General features: G+C 41.3%; 1 protein-coding gene across 3 annotated transcripts in view; it reads right to left on the reverse strand.

Annotated features, from left to right (window-relative positions):
* Positions 1-19,312, reverse strand: part of Gsr (glutathione-disulfide reductase) — a 57,283-nt gene that overhangs the window by 19,328 nt on the left and 18,643 nt on the right. For all 3 annotated transcript variants that reach the window (XM_087216941.1, XM_004855416.4, XM_087216942.1), the window contains 3 exons: positions 18,907-18,976; positions 12,150-12,297; positions 2,516-2,570 (listed from right to left, as the gene is read on the reverse strand). In XM_087216941.1, the coding sequence (XP_087073067.1) occupies positions 2,516-2,570; positions 12,150-12,297; positions 18,907-18,976 (273 nt within the window). The remainder of the gene's footprint in view (positions 1-2,515; positions 2,571-12,149; positions 12,298-18,906; positions 18,977-19,312) is intronic.

Genomic DNA, 19,312 nt, shown 5'->3' on the forward strand with positions numbered 1-19,312 from the left:
TCCTGAGTGCTGGGATTACAGGTGTGAACCACCACACACACCCCCACCCCCGCCCTTCTTTTATGAGAACACAAAAACCTTTGAAACTAGAGAGGACTCCTTACATAATGATCCTCAGCTAAAACTAACATCAGGGCCAGGATTCTTAGCATCACTATTCTCCTGTGCAACATATTTCTCCTTGATCCTTATTCAGTTCTATTCATCCTTGCACACAACCAAATCACACTTCCAGAATACATTTTGGTTTAAGAGAGTCTCAAGCCTTAGTGAAATGCTTAGATGAAGGTCTATGACTCAGTGGAGAAGTAGCTGTGAGCCTGGACTGGGGCAGTATTTGCTGCCATGTTGCAGCCTGGAGAAGAGGGGTCCTGCAGGGGGCAGTGTTACCCTGCATGTGGCTGTGTCCTCTAAAGCTTCAGTGCATGCTCTCCCACTATTCCAGGGCATGGGCAATCAGTGTTCAGGGGAGCTGGGCATTATGGTACATGCCTCTAATTCCACACTCTTGGGGGATGAAGCAGGAGGATCACATGGTTAAGCCCAGCCAGGGCAACTGAGTCACCTGGCAAGACCATACCCTACCTCAAAATAAAAAATACAAAGGGCTACAGATCAGTGCCAAGGCCTTGGGTTCAATCCCTAGCAGTGGAGCAGGGTGGGAAGCTCAGAAAAATGAAGAAACCTTCTTCCAATACCTTCCCCAGGCAAAGTACCCGCGTCCTAAATCCAGCCTTCAGGGGGCTTATGGTCTGGATTAGAGTGCAGCAAAAAGCTAAATGGCTACAAGTTATAAACTGACTCTCTTATCCTACAATCTAGAGTATAAAAAATTTCTACACAGTTCAAAACCTATAAACCAGCTCTTCTTCCAATTCTACTGCCCTCTTTCCTATGTATGACACACTAACCCTTTCCCTTTCTGTAGGTCTTCCCACTTGCCTGTCTCCTTTTTTCTCACCACCTTCTTTCCTCCCAAGACACATATTAGTTAAGTCCACTAAGCACTGCATTCAACAAGGCAGGTAGCAGTTCCTGCCCAAGGAACTTGCAGAGTGGAGAGCTCAGAAAATGCTGATAACTCCTGAAATAGGAGAAGCTCTTACAGGCTGGACAGAGCCGTCCAAGCAGACGGGACACATAGGAAACAAGCAGGAAACACAGATTCTTCAGAGCACTGCAAAGAGCTCATGCTCTTCCTTGGCTGCCAGTGGCACCCTTGTCCCACTTGTCACTGATGGATCCCCTGGCGATGATCTTTCATGCGGCCAAATCACCAAACTGATTGGCAAAAGCCGCTGAAGGCCAGAAGACTGAGCAATACTAACTCCGGAGAGAAGGTAACTTCAGTTGAGGGTGGGCTCAGGTCTGCAGGGTCCCTGGTCCTGTCTATCTCTTACCCTGAATGGAGAAGGATCCCTCCAACCCCAAACGCCTGCAATGTGCAGCACCTTTCCATCAAAGAAATGATCTTCTTCAGTAATCTTTTTCCTCTAGGAATCTAAATCCATACAAGAAAGTTACTACGGTTACTCAGATGCAAATAAAGAATAATGTCAGCCAGGCATGGTGGCATACACCTGTAGTCCCAGCTATTTGGGAGGCTGAGACAGAAGAGTCACTTGATCCCAGGAGCTTGAGATCAGCCTGGGCAACTGTTTTGGCTTGTGTCTAGATGTCCCCCTCAAAGCGCCATGCGCTCATAAGTGGGGCTTTTCAGAGGTGGCTGGATCTAGGGTGTGTGATGCTGGGATTAAGGATGTGATGCTAAACTTAAGGTTGCCCTAACCTGGGTGTGAGTGCTACCCTCCATAAGGGCAGGTAGCCTGGATAGAATATAAGGAACAGAAAGGGAGCAGCTGCTGTGGCTTGCTGCTTGCTACTTCCCTGGTGTCTGCCCTCTGCCTGCCCTGTTTTGCTATGGACTGTTTCTCCTCTGCGATGCCCCTCTGCCATGCTGCCCTACTTTGGAGCCAGCTGGGTATGGACTGAAATCTCTACAAACCGTAAGCTAAAATAAACCTTCTTTAACTTTGGGTGTTGGGTATTTTGTCTCAGCATTAAGAAAAGTAACAAAGAGAGCAACATAGTGAGAGCCCATTTCAACAACTGAAAAGAAAAACATCAGAAAATGTTTCTGTGAGAGGAACAGAGCCTTCATTATGGACAGCCCTCTACATTAGCTGCTTAGAAAAATCCAGAATCAGTTAGTTTAGACATGTTATTATTAGATGCCATATTAGCTAAAGAAAGATGAGTTTACTATTGAATTTTCAACATTACCCCGATTTGATTTGAGTTCTAAACTTTTTGCAACAGGCTCTTTCTGCAAAAGCCTGAAAGGTTTGAGGGATCTACTGACGAGAACTAATGGATGAGATAGCCCAGGTCAGAGAAAAAGAGGTAAGAGAACTAAATTCAGGAAATGCCTATAAATGGCTGGCAGGGGGAGGAAGAAGAAATGTTCCCAGAAGACACTGGGGAAGAATGAACTGCCGAAGATGTGTCCACTCACCTGGGCAATTCTTCGAGCTGAAAAAACCCATCACTGGTTATGCCTAGGCGTGCACCTATGTAGGAAAATACAGACTTGACCACACAAGATCTTGCTTTCTCTTGTAAAACAAGTACAACATTTTATGAAAGAACCAAACACTTTCCATCAGCATACTTTGTTTTGACAAGTTTTGATAAACCCTCCACTTGGGAAGCTGCTGACCAAGTCTTCTCTTATTCAACATTTTTTTTCTTTTTTTGGAGACAGGGTCTCACTAAGTTGCCCAGGCTGGCCTCAAAGTTGTGATCCTCCTGCCCTAGCCTCCTAAATAGCTTGGATTACAGGCATGTGGCACCACACCTGGCTTGAGTCAACATTTTTATTTTCTCTCTAGAAACAGCATCAGTGATGACTACATAACTTCCAAATTTCTCTAAAGAACCACGATCTTTTCAGCTCCCATGAACAGACTGTATTTCTGACATCATGTCAGATTCCCATGAACTGTTTTGTATTTCTAACTTTCCTGCTACATAATTCCAGCTAGCTTCAAACTCAGGGCTGAGTATCCTTTATCAGAAATGCTTGGATGGCCAGAGATTTAGCTTAGTGGTGCCACCACTTGCCTTGCAAGTGCAAGGTTCCAAGTTCAATCCCTGGTACCAAAAAAAAAAAAAAAAGAAGACAGAAAAGAAAAGAAATGCTTGGGATCAGAATCATTTCAAATTTCAGACTTTAGGATATTTGCATTTACATAATCAGATGTCTTAGAGGTGAAGCCCAAGTCCAAAGATGAAATTCTTTTATGTTTTACACACACCTTACACAGCGTGAAGGCAATTATTCAAAATTTTAAAATAATTTTGTACATGAACAAAGTTTCATTGTATGGGATTTTCCACTTGTAGCACCATATTGGCCTTCAACATGATTTTAGAGCATTTCACATTTTGTATTTTTTGATTAGGGGTGCATCACCATCAAGCTTACCATTCTAGAGAAAGGAACCACCTTCCTCCAGTGAACCAAAGCCATGCATACAAGAGAGGTGCTCTACCTCAGAGCTACATCCCCAGCCCAAAATACCGCATTTTACCAGATCTAAGCACCATGATTACAAGACCTATCCCTATTTTTGGAGGTGAGGAATATTTTTTTTTATTAAATTCTTTTATTGGTACATGGTAGGTATACAACACAACTAGATTATCATTGGGAATTGTACCTTTACATAATGCATCTTGGTTCTTACTTTTTCCTCATTCCTAGCCCGCCCTTCCCTATTTACAAAGACTTTATTTCCATTTTTTCCATTTCTCAGCATTTTTCCTTTCCCTTCTTTCCTTTCTCCTGCCCCTCCCACTGCCCCTACCCCTTTGGACCTTTTCTTCCTATTTTACATTATCAATTATTCATTCTAATCACTGGTACATTTTAGGTATACAATATAATGACATTCATCATTGGAAATTTGCACCTTTACATAGTCTCTCTTGGTTCTTATTTTTCACCCTTGCCCAACCCTCCCTTCAACCCTCCATTCCTATTTACAAAGATTTTTTTCCTATTTTTCCATTTTCACATATTAAACCCATTCCCTTCTATCCTTTCCCCTAGCCCTCCCACTTCCTTCCCCTTTGCCCCTTTTCTTCCTATTTCACATTACCTATTAATTTAGTCCTTATTCACACTTTCAGTTTCTCACATCAGAGACACTATTCGATATTTATACATGGGTGTCCTATTTATTTCACTTCAGAGTATCGCCTCAATGTGCATCCACTTAGCTATAAATGTCTCTAATTTCTCATTTTTTATGGCTGAGTAGTACTCCATTTTATAAAAAAACCACATATTCTTTATCCAGTCTCCAGTTGATGGGTATTTGGGCTGTTTCCAAGTTTTAGCTATCACAAACTGTGCTGCTGTGAACATGGGTGCACATATATCACTGTGGTATGATTCTTTTAATTCTTTGGGGAAGATCCTCAGCAGGGGAATAGCAGAGTCAAATGGGACTTCCAGTCCTAGTTCTTTGAGGTATCTCCATAATGATGTCCACAGTGCTTGCATCAGTCTACACTCCCACCAGCAGTGGAGCAGGGTTCCTCTTTCCCCACAGCCCCGCCAGCATTTGTTATTGGTTGATTTCATGATAGCAGCCATTCTTTCTGGAGTGAAGTGGAATCTCAGCGTTGTTTTCATTTGCATCTCTCAAATGACCAGTGATGTTGAACATTTTTTCATGTATTTATTTGATATTTCTACTTCTTTGTCTGAGAAATGTCTGTTCATTTCAGATGCCCATTTTCGGATTGGGTCTTTAAATTTGGGAGGTCTGATCTTTTTAAGTTCTTTATAGATTCGAGATAGTAGACCTTTGTCTGAGGAAGAGCAGGTGAAGATTTTTTCCCACATTGTGGGTTGTCTCTTCACACTGCTGGTGGTTTCTCTTGCTGTGCAGAAGCCTTTTAATAATAGATCCCACTTGCTGATTGTTTGTGCTAGTTCAAGGGCAACTGAGGTTTTGTTCATAAAATCTTTTCCTGCACCAATGTCTTCAAAGGTTCTACCTAACCTCTGCTCCAATTGGTTCAGTTTCTATTTTAATATTTAGATCTTTAATCCATTTTGATTTTAGTTTAGTGCATGGTGAGAGATATAGGTCTAGTTTTAGTCTTTGGCAAGTTGAAACCCAATTTCTCCAGCACCATTTAATAAAGAGGCTGTTTTTCCTCCAGTGAGGGTGTTTGGCTCCTTTATTGAAGATGAGATGGCTGAGTGTGTCTGGCATAGTTTCTGCATCTTCTAATCTGTTCCACTGGTCCTCAGGTCTGTTTCTTTGCCAGTACCATGCTGTTTTTATCACAGTAGCTTTGTAGTAGAGTTGCAGGTTGGGGATTGTGATACCCCCTGCCATGTCTCGGTTACCTAGAATTGCTTTTGCTATTGTGGGTCTCTTCTTGTTCCAAATGAATTTTTGGATTGTTTTCTCGAGGTCCATGAAGTATGCTGCTGGGATCTCAATTAGAATTGCATTAAATCTATATAGCAGTTTTGGAAGTATGGCCATTTTCACTCTATTAATCCTTCCTACCCAGGAGCAGGGGATGTCTGTCCATTTTCTGACATCATCTTCAATCTCTCTTTTCAGAGTGCTATAGTTTTCAGAGAAGAGGTCTTTCATTTCTTTCATTAGGTTGATTCCTAGGTATTTCAGTTTTTTGGATGCTATTGTGAAAGGAATTATTTGCCCTATTTCTCTCTCAGTGAGTCTGTCATTGGTGTAGAGGAAAACTATTGATTTTTATGAGTTGACCTTGTAACCAGCTACTTGACTGCATTTGGTTATTAAGTCTACAAGACTTTTGGTGGAGTTCTTGGGGTCTTCTATATAGAGTATTGTGTCATCTGCAAAGAATGACAATTTGACTTCATTTCCTATCTTTATTCCTTTTCTTTTTCTTGTCTAATTAGCCACGGCTAATGTTTCCAGAACTATATTGAACAAGAGTGGTGATAGTGGACATCCTTGTCTTGGTCCTGATTTTCGTGTGAAGGATTTCAGTTTTTGACCATTTAGTATGATATTGGCTGTTGGTTTTTCATAGATGGCATCTATCAGTTTGAGGTAGAGATAATCTATTCCAATTTTTTGTAGGGTTTTTAATCATAAATGCATGTTAGATTTTGTCAAATGCTTTTTCTGCATCTATGGAGATAATCATATGGTTTTTGTCCTTGGCTCTATTGATGTAGTGTATTACACTGATTTGCGTATATTGAACCATCCTTGCATCCCTGGGATGAATCCCACTTGATCAGGGTGTATGATCTTCTTGATGATCTTCTGCATTCTGTTTGCCAGTATCTTATTACGGATTTTTGCATCTATGTTCATTAGTGAGATTGGCCTATAGTTCTCTTTTTCAGTTGGGTCTTTCTCTGCTTTGGGGATCAAGGTGATGCTTGCTTCCAGGAATGAATTTGGGAGTATTGCTTCCTTTTCAATTTCATTGAAGAGTTTAAACAGTCATGGCAGCAGTTCCTCTCTAAATGTCTTGTAGAATTCAGCAGTGAAGCCATCAGGGCCCGGGCTTTTCTTAGTTGATAAGTTTTTAATTACATTTTCAATTTCATTGGTTGATACTATGTTGTTTAGAATTTTTAGGTCTTCTTCATTCAACTTTGGTAATTCATATGTATCTAGGAATCTGTCCATTTCTTCTGTGTTGTCCATCTTATTGGCATATAGGTTCTGGAAGTAGGTATTGATGATCATCTGGATTTCTGCTGGGTCTGTTGTCATTTCATCCTTTTCATGCCTAATTGCATGGATTTGAGCCTTTTCTTTCCTTTTTCTGACAAGGTTGGCTAAGGGTTTGTCAATTTTGTTGATTCTTTCGAAGAACCAACTCTTGGCTTCGTTAATTTTTTGTATCGTTCTCTTAGTCTGCATTGCATTTATTTCTCCTCTGATCTTTATAATTTCCTCCCTTATATGAGCTCTGGGGTTGTCCTGTTCTTTTTCTAGAAGCTTGAGGTTCAGCATCAGGTTGTTTAATTGGGCTCGTTCTGTTTTCCTAATATGCGTATTCACTGCTATGAATTTCCCTCGTAAGACTGCTTTCATTGTGTCTCATAGATTCCGATATGCTGTACTGTCATTGTCATTTAATTGAAGGAACGGTCTGATTTCTTCTTTAATTTCCGGTGACCATTGGTTATTCAGAAGTGTGTTGTTCAATTTCCACGTGTTTATGAAATTTTTTGAGTTTCTTTTGCTATGGATCTCCAATTTCATCCCACTATGGTCTGATAATATACAGGGGATACCTTCAATTCCTTCGCACTTATTTAAACATGTTCTATGTGTGAGTATGTGGTCTATTTTGGAGAATGATCCATGTGGAGCTGAGAAGAATGTGTATTCTGATTTTGTGGGGTGGAGGACTCCATACATCTGTTAAGTTCATTTGTTCAAGAGTTCGATTGAGTTCTAGTATTTCATTACTTACTTTTAGTCTAGTTGATCTATTTGTGACAGTGGGATGTTGAGGTCCCCCACTACAATTGTATTAGTGCATATATGACTTTTCATGTCCGTTAGTATTTGCTTTATATAGTTGGGCGCACTAGTGTTCGGTGCATAGATATTTATGATTGTCATCTCTTCTTCTTGGATTGTCCCCTTTACAAGGATGTAGTGTCCTTCTTCATCTCTCTTGATGTGTTGGTGTGAAATCTACTTGATCTGCAAAGAGGATGGATACTCCTGCTTTTTTTCGGGTTCCTGTTGCATGGAGTATTGTTTTCCACCCTTTAACTTTCAGTCTATGAGTTTCCTTTTGAATTAAGTGTGTTTTTGTATGCACCATATTGTTGGATTTTGCTTCTTGACCCATTCTGCCAGTCTATTTCTTTTGATTGGTGAATTGAGACCATTAACGTTGATGGTTATAACTGAAACGTATTGACTTGTCATTGCCATGACTTTTTCTTTTTGTTGGGTTCTCCCCCTTTACATTTAATTTCTTGTCATGGTAGATGGGTTCATTCTGCTTTGCTTCCTGGGGTTGTGATCCTCAATGTCTGTTCCTAGGATATTGTGTAAAAGTCTTTGGAATGCTGGTTTGGTATTCAAGAAGTTCCTAAGGTACTCTTGATCATGAAAGTATCTTATTTCTTCATGAATTCTGAAAGAAAGTTTTGCAGGGTACATCAATCTGGGTTGGAGGCTGTTTTCCTTTAGGGCTTGGAATACATCACTCCAAGCTCTTCTTTCTTTGAGGGGTTGCATTTAGAAGTCTGCTGTGATTCTGATGGGCTTTCCTTGGTATGCGATTTGTTTCTTTTCTCTAACTGGTTGTAGAACTTTGTTCTTCTGTTGTGTTTCTGGAATCTTAACAATTATATGCCTATGTGTAGGTTTTTTTTTTATCAAGGCTATTTGGAGTCCTATATGCCTCACTTATCTGTATGTCAAGCTCTTTTCCCCTGCTTGGGAAGTTTTCTGCCATTATTTCTGTGAAGAGATTTTTTTATGTCATCTGCACTCTCTCCTGTTTCTTCACTGTCTCCAATCAGTCTTATGTTATTCTTCTTTGCATCATCTAGTAGCTGCTGGATTGATTTCTCATGTTCCCTTATAATTTTGAAGCAATTTTTCTTTTCCTGGTCACTAATTGCAATCTTATCTTCTATATCTGAAATTCTGTCTTCACGTTGGCTCATTCTGTTGTATAGACTTTCAATGGTGTTTTTCACGTCCTGGAAATCTATTTGCATCTGTTTTATGGATTCCATTTGTTTCCTATGTTGGGATTCCATCACGTTCCTCAGCTCCTCTGTAGATTTGTTAATCATGTCTTGCACTAGGGGCACAATTTCTCCTGTTATCTGAAAAATTATTTCTGATTTCATTTTTTCCAGATCCCCTTTTGTTGCCAGTTCAGTGGGTCCAGGTGGTTGAGTATCAGCGGGTTCCATCTCATTTCCCTTTGGGGTTGCTATAGGTGATCTGGAAGTCTGGTTTTGAGACTTATGTTTTCTCATTTTGACTGAGGCAGGGGGCTGTTAGCACCTGCATGGATTACCTCCTCTGAGCTGGGAGAGGTGGGACAGGGGCCAGGAGCAGCGCTAGGGATGGTGGCCCAAAAGCCCTTTCCTGTGGGCTGGGATCAGTGGGAGGGATGGTGGCCGGGAAACCCCTTCCTCTGGACCAGGAGCAGTGGGATGGCACCTCAGAAGACCCTACTTCTAGGCCGGGAGCTGTGGGAGGGATGGTGGCCTGGAAGCCCCTTCCTCTGGCCCAGGAGCAGTGGGACAGAAGGTGGCCCAAAAGCCCTTTCCTCTGGGCCAGGAGCAGCAGGAGTGATGGTGACCGGGAAGCCCCTTCCTGTGGATCAGGAGCAGTGGGATGGCGTCTCAGAAGCCCCTACCTCTGGGCCGGGAGCAGCGGGCCTCAGTACCGTGGTCTGGTTGCCCGGTGTCCTCTGCATCTTTGTAGTGTGGAACCAGGTGGCTGTATAGAGGAGTGGGGCAGGGTGGGGGCGCGGGTCCAGGGGATTGTTGTCGGGGCATGGGCTGAATCAGCATGTTCTGTGTGACTCGGGACCTCGGTAGTGCATGCACAGACCTGCCTGTCTGCAGCGGGCTGATTCGGCCTGTTCCATGTGACTCGGGACCTCAGGAGGGCGTGCACAGACCTGCCTGTCTGCAGCAGGCCGATTTGGCGTGTTCCACGCGACTTGGGACCTTGGTAGGCCATGAGCAGGCCTGACTGCAGCAGGCTGATTCGGCGTGTTCCATGTGATTCAGGACCTCGGTAGGGCATGGGCAGACCTGCCTGTCTGCAACGGGGTGATTCAGCGTGTACCGTGTGACTCGGGACCTCATTAGGGTGTGCACAGACCTGCCTGTCTGCAGCGGGGTGATTTGGCATGTTCCATGCTACTTAGGACCTCGGTAGGGCGTGGGCAGACCTGCCTGTCTGCAGCGGGGTGATTCAGCGTCTTCTGCGGGACTGGGGACCTCAGTAGGGGGTGCACCAGGAATACAGTTTTTAATGTGTGTCCTGGAATCAATGAGACACGGTTCCTTGTTTTTTTGTCCTCTGTGTCTCTTATGCCTGTTTTCTTCTCTGTCCCCTGGCATTACAGCAGGGACTCAGCAGTTGGTGGCAGAACTGAGACTGTCCCATCATGTGTGTGCACGTGCCAACTTAGAACCATGTCCCCACCTCCGGCACAGGTGACTGCAACAGGTTTCCAATTGATCTTCTTCCCCTATGTTCCCTCCCATTCAAGTCAGTGTCAGATTATTTTCTAAAATTATCACTGGGGCCTTTCCACTACTCTGCAAGGCAGTGTTTGTCACAGTTACTGTAAGTTTAGAGACTCCTCTCTTTGGCTTGATGAATCTCTACAATCTGGCCCCAGTCTCCTTAACACAAAGCATCGGTGCTACTGAATGTGCTTCCAAGACATCCTTGTGACCTGCTGTTCTGGCCCTTCTCTCTCTCAGCCTATTATGCTCAATGTGTGAGCCTCTTTCCTAGATGCCTCCCTGGGTCAGGCCAACCCGGAGGGATCTTTCCTGACAACAGCAGGCTGAGTGTCTCAACCCCCATGGTCTGGCAATCAGACCTTGGAACATTTACATTTAGTGTTCGTATTTGTTTTTATTATTTTTTAAATTAATAAGGTATATGTTAAAATTTTCAAAAGGTGAGTCTGGAGGTGTAGCTCAGTGGTAGAACACAGGCTTAGCATCCATGAGGCTCTGGATTTGATCCCAGAACCAAAAGTAAAATGGAAAAAAGTTCAGAAGTTCAAAATGTACAACACAATAGACAGCGAAACATATAGTGAAACTGATACTGGTGAGAAGCAGGTCTCTTTCTCAACCTACATATCTAGCCTCTCACTGAAGGGAATCATCATCACAGGGCTTGGATTATTTTGCTAAGCTGAGAATGGAACCAGGGGCTGGCATATGGTAGGCAGGCACTCTACCACTGAGCTACATCCCCAGGGCCATTACAGGTTCTAAGTATCCTTCCATTTCTACAGTACACAGGTCTCCTTGCCTTTCTAAAAAGATACAAATTGCCTAGTGTGGTGGTGTATGCCTGTAATCCCAGCACTCAGGAGGCTGAAGCAGGAGGATTGCCATGAGTTTGAGACCAGCCTGGGCTGCAAAGTGAGACCCTGTCTCAAAAAACCAAAAAAATAAAAATAAAGACACAAATTGTAGCATACTACACACACTATTCTACCCCTTTTTTCTTTTATTTAGCAATAAATCTTGGGAAGATTGTACCTATCAAGGATGGGTATGCCCCATATTCAAAAAGTAACTTTTAAGTTACTTAAGTATCTTTGTATCTCTTTCAGTGATTGTTCTTTACTTTAGGGGTCACGAACACTTTTCAAAGCTGGTGAAAATGTACACATTCTCTTTCCAGAGTAAAAACATGCATAAATCCTTACAATGCTCAAAATGTTCCATATATATTGAGAGGGTGGTCATATACTTCATGAACCCAATCCGTGGAGAACAGGAAAGATTATAAACTATGGTCACATCCACAAAGATCTTAGAATCTTACTGAGGAGAAAGACATGGACAATGTTTCTTATGAGAGAATATGGCAGTATGTCCCTGACTCACCACTGGGGTGTTAGCCCCTGGGTATTTAAAATACAAAAGATAAATATGATCTTATCTGAGATTTCTTACTGAATTAATCTCTTGTATTTTTTATATGAGACAAAAGCATGACATAAAAAGGTTTACTTAGCTAGTGAAGCTATGTCCTTGTAAGATTTCTCTCCCTTAAACAGTTAATGCATCTTATAAATACCAGCACATCTGACAAACTGAGACTGAGAGCAACTGAATCCAGGCTGAGAAGGAATGAGGCCATTGCTCATTTTTCTCCCTGTTACCTGCAATATGGCTGAGCCCAGAGTTGGATGAAATACCTTCCCTTGTCCCATCATTAACTACTACTTAGCCAATTTAATAAAGGTTCCGCAGAGACCTTTCCTCATGGCCCTTCCCAGGAGAAAACTGGTAAAGGCAGCTCCCACAGCACAGCTGTAAGGCTGAACCCACAGGGAAGCCCACTGAACCTCTGAACACTCACCAGGGATCTGGCTCTCCCGAGGAAGTGAGGGCATGCCGCCTGTGGCGATCAGGATGTGAGGAGCAGTGTATTTTTTCCCATTGACCTCTACCGTGGGCTGGGGATCACTTGTGAATGTTGCATAGCCATGGATAATTTCTATATTAGACTGGAAGGAAACACCACGTTAGCCCGTTCTTCAGATAAACAAAAACACCCACTATAACATGTAAGGTCTTTCATTTCTCCACTGAAGTTTGATTTTCTGCAATTCTGTTGCTCATGAACTCCTGACTAGCAACTGATACTCAAGGTAAGGGGGTTGCCAGTAGATGCCAGAAGTGCACAATAAGAATAAATAAAGGTGTGGTCCTGGGCCAAAACCTGGAAAGCAAAAAATACTTGCAAGTCACTCCCATAAGGAAAAAGGTAATAGCTTTTCCTCCTTGAGTTCAGGGAGAAAAATCTTCCTCACACGAAAAGAAACTGAAAAATGATCTGTCTGGGAGAGAGGAGGAAGACAAAAGAATACAGGTGAATAGAGCTGAGAGAAACACTCCGGCCATGGAGGAAGATGCACTGCTTCTGATTTCTCAAAAACAGGACAATCCTTCTAAAACTGCATGACAGTGGAGTTCTCCGCTAGAGCTGCAGAGCACTCAAGACAGATTTGTTCCTACTGGCATTCTGTATACCAGGCCTTCCATCTGGGTGGGCTGGTGGGCTTCTGCCAGCCATGATGCGTGTCCTGGCATGCAAAAGAGGGTGTCTTATGAGGATAATGGAACCATGTAAGTGTGATCAGGCAATAGAACATTTCAACACTTGGGAACATGTTTGGTTCTGACAGAGTTATTGCTTCCTTTCCAACCACCCTCCATGCCTGTTCCTGCAGGTGCCTGGCTTAATCAAGCTGAATTAAGTTCAGTGCCAAAACCCACAAGCCTGAAGAACATCTTTTCTTTGGGGGCAATGAGTTCCAGCGAGGTGTCAGACCAACAGGGGTGTGGAGTGAGTGGCAATAGTACACACAGTAACTTGTGGGAAGATTTTTACTTCCTACAGTATTAGAAAGTTTCAGCTGCTATGCAGAATTTCGGGATCAGCTGTAATTCCTTCACGATAAGGTCCTCATAAGTTCTATTATACGCACCAAAATTTCAAAGCATTAAAAAATGCTAATTTCTCAGTAATGTCCCCCACAAACACCCTTGGTGGTACTGGGGATTGAGCCCAGGGCCTTCTCAATGAGCTACATCCCTAGCCCTTTTTTATTTACAGACATAGTGTCACTAAGTTGCTAAATTGTCCAGGCTGAGCTCAAACTTCCAATCCTCCTGCCTGAGCCTCCAGGAAGGCCACAAATAGAGGCATGAGTCATCACACCTGGCTATTTTTCCAATCTGTTTGTTTGTATGTTTTGTTTGTCAGTACTGGGGACTGAACTCAGGACCTTGTGCTTGGCAGGCAGGCATGGCACCACTGAGCTACATCCCTGGCTATCTGTCTGTTTTGAAATGAGGTCTCAATGTTTCTCGGCCTTTTGGCTAAGATCAAGGTAAATGAGGTCTCATCATGTAGTTCTGGCTGGCTTTGAACTCAATATATTAGCCTAGACTGACCTTGAACTTGCAATGATGCTCCAGCCTCAGCCTCCTAAGTGCTGGGATTACAGGCATGTGCCTGATTCCGATCTCTTATAAAAGTATTTTACTAGCTCCATTTAAGAAATTTGATGTGGCCCTTCCTGAATGGCACCAAAGCGTACACCATGAGTGAGTTGCCAAGAATCCCCAGCTAACTAGACTATATGTTTCTGTAATTTCTACTGGCTGCGAGCTGCATTCAAAGGATCCTGGGGACCAACAAGCCACTCAAGGGAGACTGTGACCTTTGAGGATGTAGCGGTGAACTTTACCAAGGTAGAATGGGCTTTGCTGAATCCACCCCAAAAGAAGCTCTACAGAGATGTGATGTGGGAAGCATGGATACTTATGACTGGTATAGCAAGAACCTGCGGTAGCCAGCAAATGGAAGAACAGTACAAAACTTGTTCAAGAAATCTAAGGTAATTTTCCCTCACAAGAAAAAGGAATATTCCTTGAGAGTCAATGTGAGAGCAGAAATATTACAACCAAGGAAACTGAAGAAATGAGGCTGTGTTCCAATTTATTTAATCTCACAAAAATTTCCAGAGGTGCATATAGTTTCATTTTGTATAATGTTGAAAATGAATACAGAAACATTCCCATATAGGAAACTAAAGTAGTACTGATATTATGCAATAAGTGACCCTAGCTGCTCTATTCATATAAAAATAATTCATAATCATAGAAGTTCATAATCAACATCATAGAAATGTATGAGATTGCATTTCAGTATTGTGTATAGGGAGATATGAAATGAATAAATTTTGAACCTTTCCAGGAACTTATCTTTAAAATATCCATGTATATATGTGAATATGAGATGTTCACTATCTAGAAAATTGCTAACATGGAATCAGTATTCAAAATGCAAGTGAGTGCTAGGGTTGTTGTAATAGATGTTTTCAAAACATACTCCAGAATATTGAGCTGTTCATGTTTTAAAACTCTTAGAAATTAGCCGGGGATTTAGCTCAGTGGTTTCACTGCCTGCTGCGCAAGCACAAGGACCCAAGTTCAATCCCCAGTACCAAAAAAACAACAAAAAAAAGTGTCACAACTCTTAGAAATTAGCCTCATACATTGTTGATGGGAATGTAAAATGGAACCATTATGATAATCAATATACAGATGTCTCAAAAAGTAAAAATATAAATTTTCATTGGATCCAAGTGTACCTCCCTGGCTATATTCTGAAATGAGTTAAAAATCATGAAATTTTAGTGATACATGCATTCCAGTATTCAATGAAGGGCATCTATGGGTATTCACACTATCTAAGTGCTGGAAGTAATTCAGAACAGTCAAGCTCTGGAAAGAGCCTAGATGCCAATCACTGGATACCTGGATGATTAAAATGTGGGATAGGCTTAGCATGGTACTACATTCTTGTAATCCCAGCACTCTGGGAAGCTGAGTCAGTAGGATGACAAATTGAAGTTCAGCCTGAGCAAATTAATGACCAATAACAATCTCTTTCAAAATAAGAAAGAATAAAGCTGGAAATATAATTCCCTGCTGAGACCTGTGTTTAATTCTCACCATGAGAAAACTATGCTATAAAATCAGTCAAAAAGAAACATTTATATCATTTGCCAAAAATAAAATAAGATGGAACTACATTTCATAATGCTAAGTGAAACAAACCTTATATATGTAAACAATGCGGGAAAGGATTCAGAACACACAGTCAGTGCCATAGTCATGAAAGAACTCACACCAGGGAGAAACCCCATGCATGTAAGCAATGTGGAAAAGGATTTGCTGAGAAGTCCTCATTTGAAAGACTCAGAGGATCTCACACTGGGGAGAAACCCTATGTATGTAAGCAATGTGGGAAAGCATTCAACATACACAGTCACTGTCAAAGTCATGAAAGAACTCACACTGGGGAGAAACCCTGTGTAAGCATTGTGGGAAATCTTTCAACCAAAAGAGTGGTTGTCAAATACATGAAAGAATTCACACTGGGGAGAAACTCTATGTATGTAAGCATTGTGGGAAATCTTTCAGCCAAAGCAGTCACTTTGGAGCACATGAAAGAATTCACACAGGTAAGAAACCTTATGTATGTAAGCAATGTGGGAAATCTTTCAATGGAAAGAAAGATTGTCAAATACATTAAAGAATTCACCCTGGAGAGAAATCTTATGTATGTAAGCATTGTGGGAATTCTTTCACCCAAAAGAAAAATTGTAAAATACATAAAAGAATTCACATTGGGGAGAAACCCTATGTATGTAAGCATGGTGGGAAATCTTTCAAACAAAGAGAGATGGTCAAATACATGAAAGAATTCACACTGGGGAAAAACCCTATGTATGTAAGCACTGTGGAAAATCTTTCAACGAAAAGAGAGGTCATCAAGTACATGAAAGAATTCACACAGGTGAAAAACCTCATGTATGTAAGCATTGTGGGAAAGCATTCAGCACACTCAGTCATTGTCAAAGAAATGAAAGCATTCACACTATGGAGACCCTATGTATGTAAATGATGTGGGAAAACACACCCTACAGTAAAATATTTTCAAATACATGAAAGACATGATAATGATGAGAAACTACGTGTACTGGTAATGTGGGAAATCTTCAGCCAGCAGAGCACTGGTGAACCCATGAAGAAATTCACACTGGAAAGAAACCCTATGTAAGTAATGTGGGAAAGCACTCAATACACAAAAGTGCCATCAAATACTTGAAAGAAGGCACACTAGGGCAAACTATGTATGTAGGCAGTGTGGGAAAAGATTTGATGCAATCTCTTCATTTTATAGACAAAAAATTCACACCAGGGTGTAACTATGAAAGAAATGTATAAAAAAGTACATCTAATGCATTGTCAAATACATGAACAAGATGCCACTGGGGAAAAAGCCTCTGTAAGCAATGTTGGAAAGCATTCAGCATACACAGGTATTAAAAACATGAAAGAAGTCACATGGTGTAGAAACCCTACATATGTATGTGTATATATATATATAAACCATATATAAACCATATATATATGTTGAAAATTCTGTGAAAATTACTCATATATTGGAGAACTATAGAAATAATATGAATAATATGAAAATTATGATGTCAATATTTTTTCAGTAATATTCTAGAAAATATAATCTCAGATGGAAATACCCTAAAGTGATTCATTCCATGTTTTTCAGTAAATTACTTGTAAATATCTGATGTATTGATCTGTGGTCTTTAGAATGAAAAAAATTGAGATGACATAATTATATATTTTTGTGTATGTCAATGTCTCTGAACTTAACACATACTGTCTCCTAATTAAACAAGGTGAATTGAAGTGTATTTTTCACTTCCAAGTAGAGTTAGTATTTATGTAGTTTTTTATTTTGTTTTTACAATTGGGAGGAATAAAACCTGAAAAAGTAAATTTTGGTAATTGCTTTTTAATTGTTGGGATTTCCCACTAGCTTTCATTTGAATTTTGCTGGTGTATACACTCCATATTCTGAGTAACAAGATATTTTTGTATTTGATATTATTTTATGTTTGATGGAGAGAGGCTTGTGAATGTGTTTTTGAGACAGTTCAATTGTTTGCACACAACGTGTACATTAGCAATATTATGTTTTTCATATCCTGACAAAACACCTGGATATATCCCAACATAACTGCATATTATATTAAGTACATAATTTTGCCTAGTTGCTTTCATGTTGGAGTCAATATTATGGGTTACATAAAATTTTGTTTTCTTTCCACGAACATTTTACTTTTCATGCCTATATTATGATGGCTTTTAATTTTGTGGTAATTTTTCCAACATCTGTATCTAAAAATATATCATACTACTTTGAGTTTCTGATTGCCACAGGTCAGCAAGAACATAACTTGTCTGCAAATGGATATAATAAATTGTAGTAATAAATCTCTCCAAAAGGTAAAAAAAAAAAAATTTGACGTGATACCTTAGCACATCAAGTTCTATTTCTACAACACAAGTCCTCCAGCCTTACAAGTGTCTTGTATCCATGTACCAACAGGACTATAGGCCCGCCGGGGATTTAGCTCAGTGTGTGACCATGTCTGCCTGGCAAGCTCAAAGTCCTGAGTTCAATCCCCACTTGGGGAGGGGGACGGACACTATAGGGCCTTAAGTGTCTCCTCCCTGCCCCAAATTGAGATTTAAGGTCAGAAAATATCATCCTCAAACAAATATATCCAAGGAGTAAGAAGAATCAACATAAAAAAGTATATGAGGTTAGCCATCAGTAGAAGCAATTCACCCTAAAAAATTGATTCATAAACATGCTATTAATGAGATGAGGATGGACCAAATATTATGAATGTACCATCATCTAAATAAAACCCAAGCTATATGGAAACTATGAAGGGAGACAACAGAGACAAATGAAAGGTGTCGGGATACACACCTGGCAAAGGGGAGGAGGGCTGGTAGTATACAATCTGCCAATGCCACTAGCACGGCCCTGGATGGAAAATGCATGACATCCAAGCGTGCAGCTGGAAAAAAGCCTCAGGAGAGTACAGGGCACCGTATATTTGCTGGAGGCAAATACACTTTTTTGCCCAACTTTCTTGATCACATCTCATGCATTAGACGTCTGAATCATAATTTGGCCTCCTGAGCAGACTGAGTCACCAAGCACAACACTGTTCTGAGCAAATGAGCAATGGCAGGTTTTCAGCCAGATAGTGCTGCTGATTTTAACTAGTACACTGGGAGACTGATATATAAAATAGTCTCTCCTGCTTGATTTCTGAACTTAAGTGAAGAATGAAACCCACTTGAATCTATAGGGTAGACTGGCTATGGACCTAGGCACATACCACCCATGCTCCTCAGGAAAGAGACTGGTACATGGGGCCAGAGGCTTCCTCTCTGGCAGGTCAACTTCAAAATCATTAATCAAAAAGAAATAGAAGGGGCTGGGGATTTAGCTCATTGGTTCTGGCGCCTGCCTCTCAAGCAGAAGGTCCCGAGTTCAATCTCCGGTACCAAAAAAAAAAAGAGAGAAAGAAATAGAAGCAGTAAGATATTTCAAAATATATCAAAAAGTTACATTTTCACCTGGCCAAACCTGCCTGCCCACTCCAAGGGAGCAGCTCCCCCACACCCCCAAGTTCAAGACTTAGCGTACGAACCCTGGTGAGATTGTTTTGATAGATGGTGTTCAGGCGGCTCACGTAGGCGTCCCGCTTCTCCTTTATTACACTACAACAAAAGCAGAGTCAGTACTCAGACAGAGGACTGTCCTCTCTCAGTCAGTAACAAAGCACCTACTCATGAACATCCCTGAGCAGAAAATCAGCCTATCAACAAGAATGAAGTCAGCAGGTGTCTCTGAAGACGCCTGCTTTCCCGTGTGTGGAGATCTGTATTCTACCCCAAGGAGAAGGCCCAGCTGGAATCCACAACCTGTGGGCCTCTTTCTACAGAGAACCTAAGGACTGCTATTTTGGCATGACACCAGTGCACAGTGGCCACTCAATATACTGTGCTGAAAAAATGGTTAGATTTGCTAAAAAGGTTTTGAAATTTTGACAGCTT

This window comes from Heterocephalus glaber, unplaced genomic scaffold, assembly GCF_053883595.1.
Source record: "Heterocephalus glaber isolate CG9 unplaced genomic scaffold, H.glaber_assembly_v1.0 deba00001461, whole genome shotgun sequence".
Lineage (NCBI taxonomy): Eukaryota > Metazoa > Chordata > Mammalia > Rodentia > Bathyergidae > Heterocephalus > Heterocephalus glaber.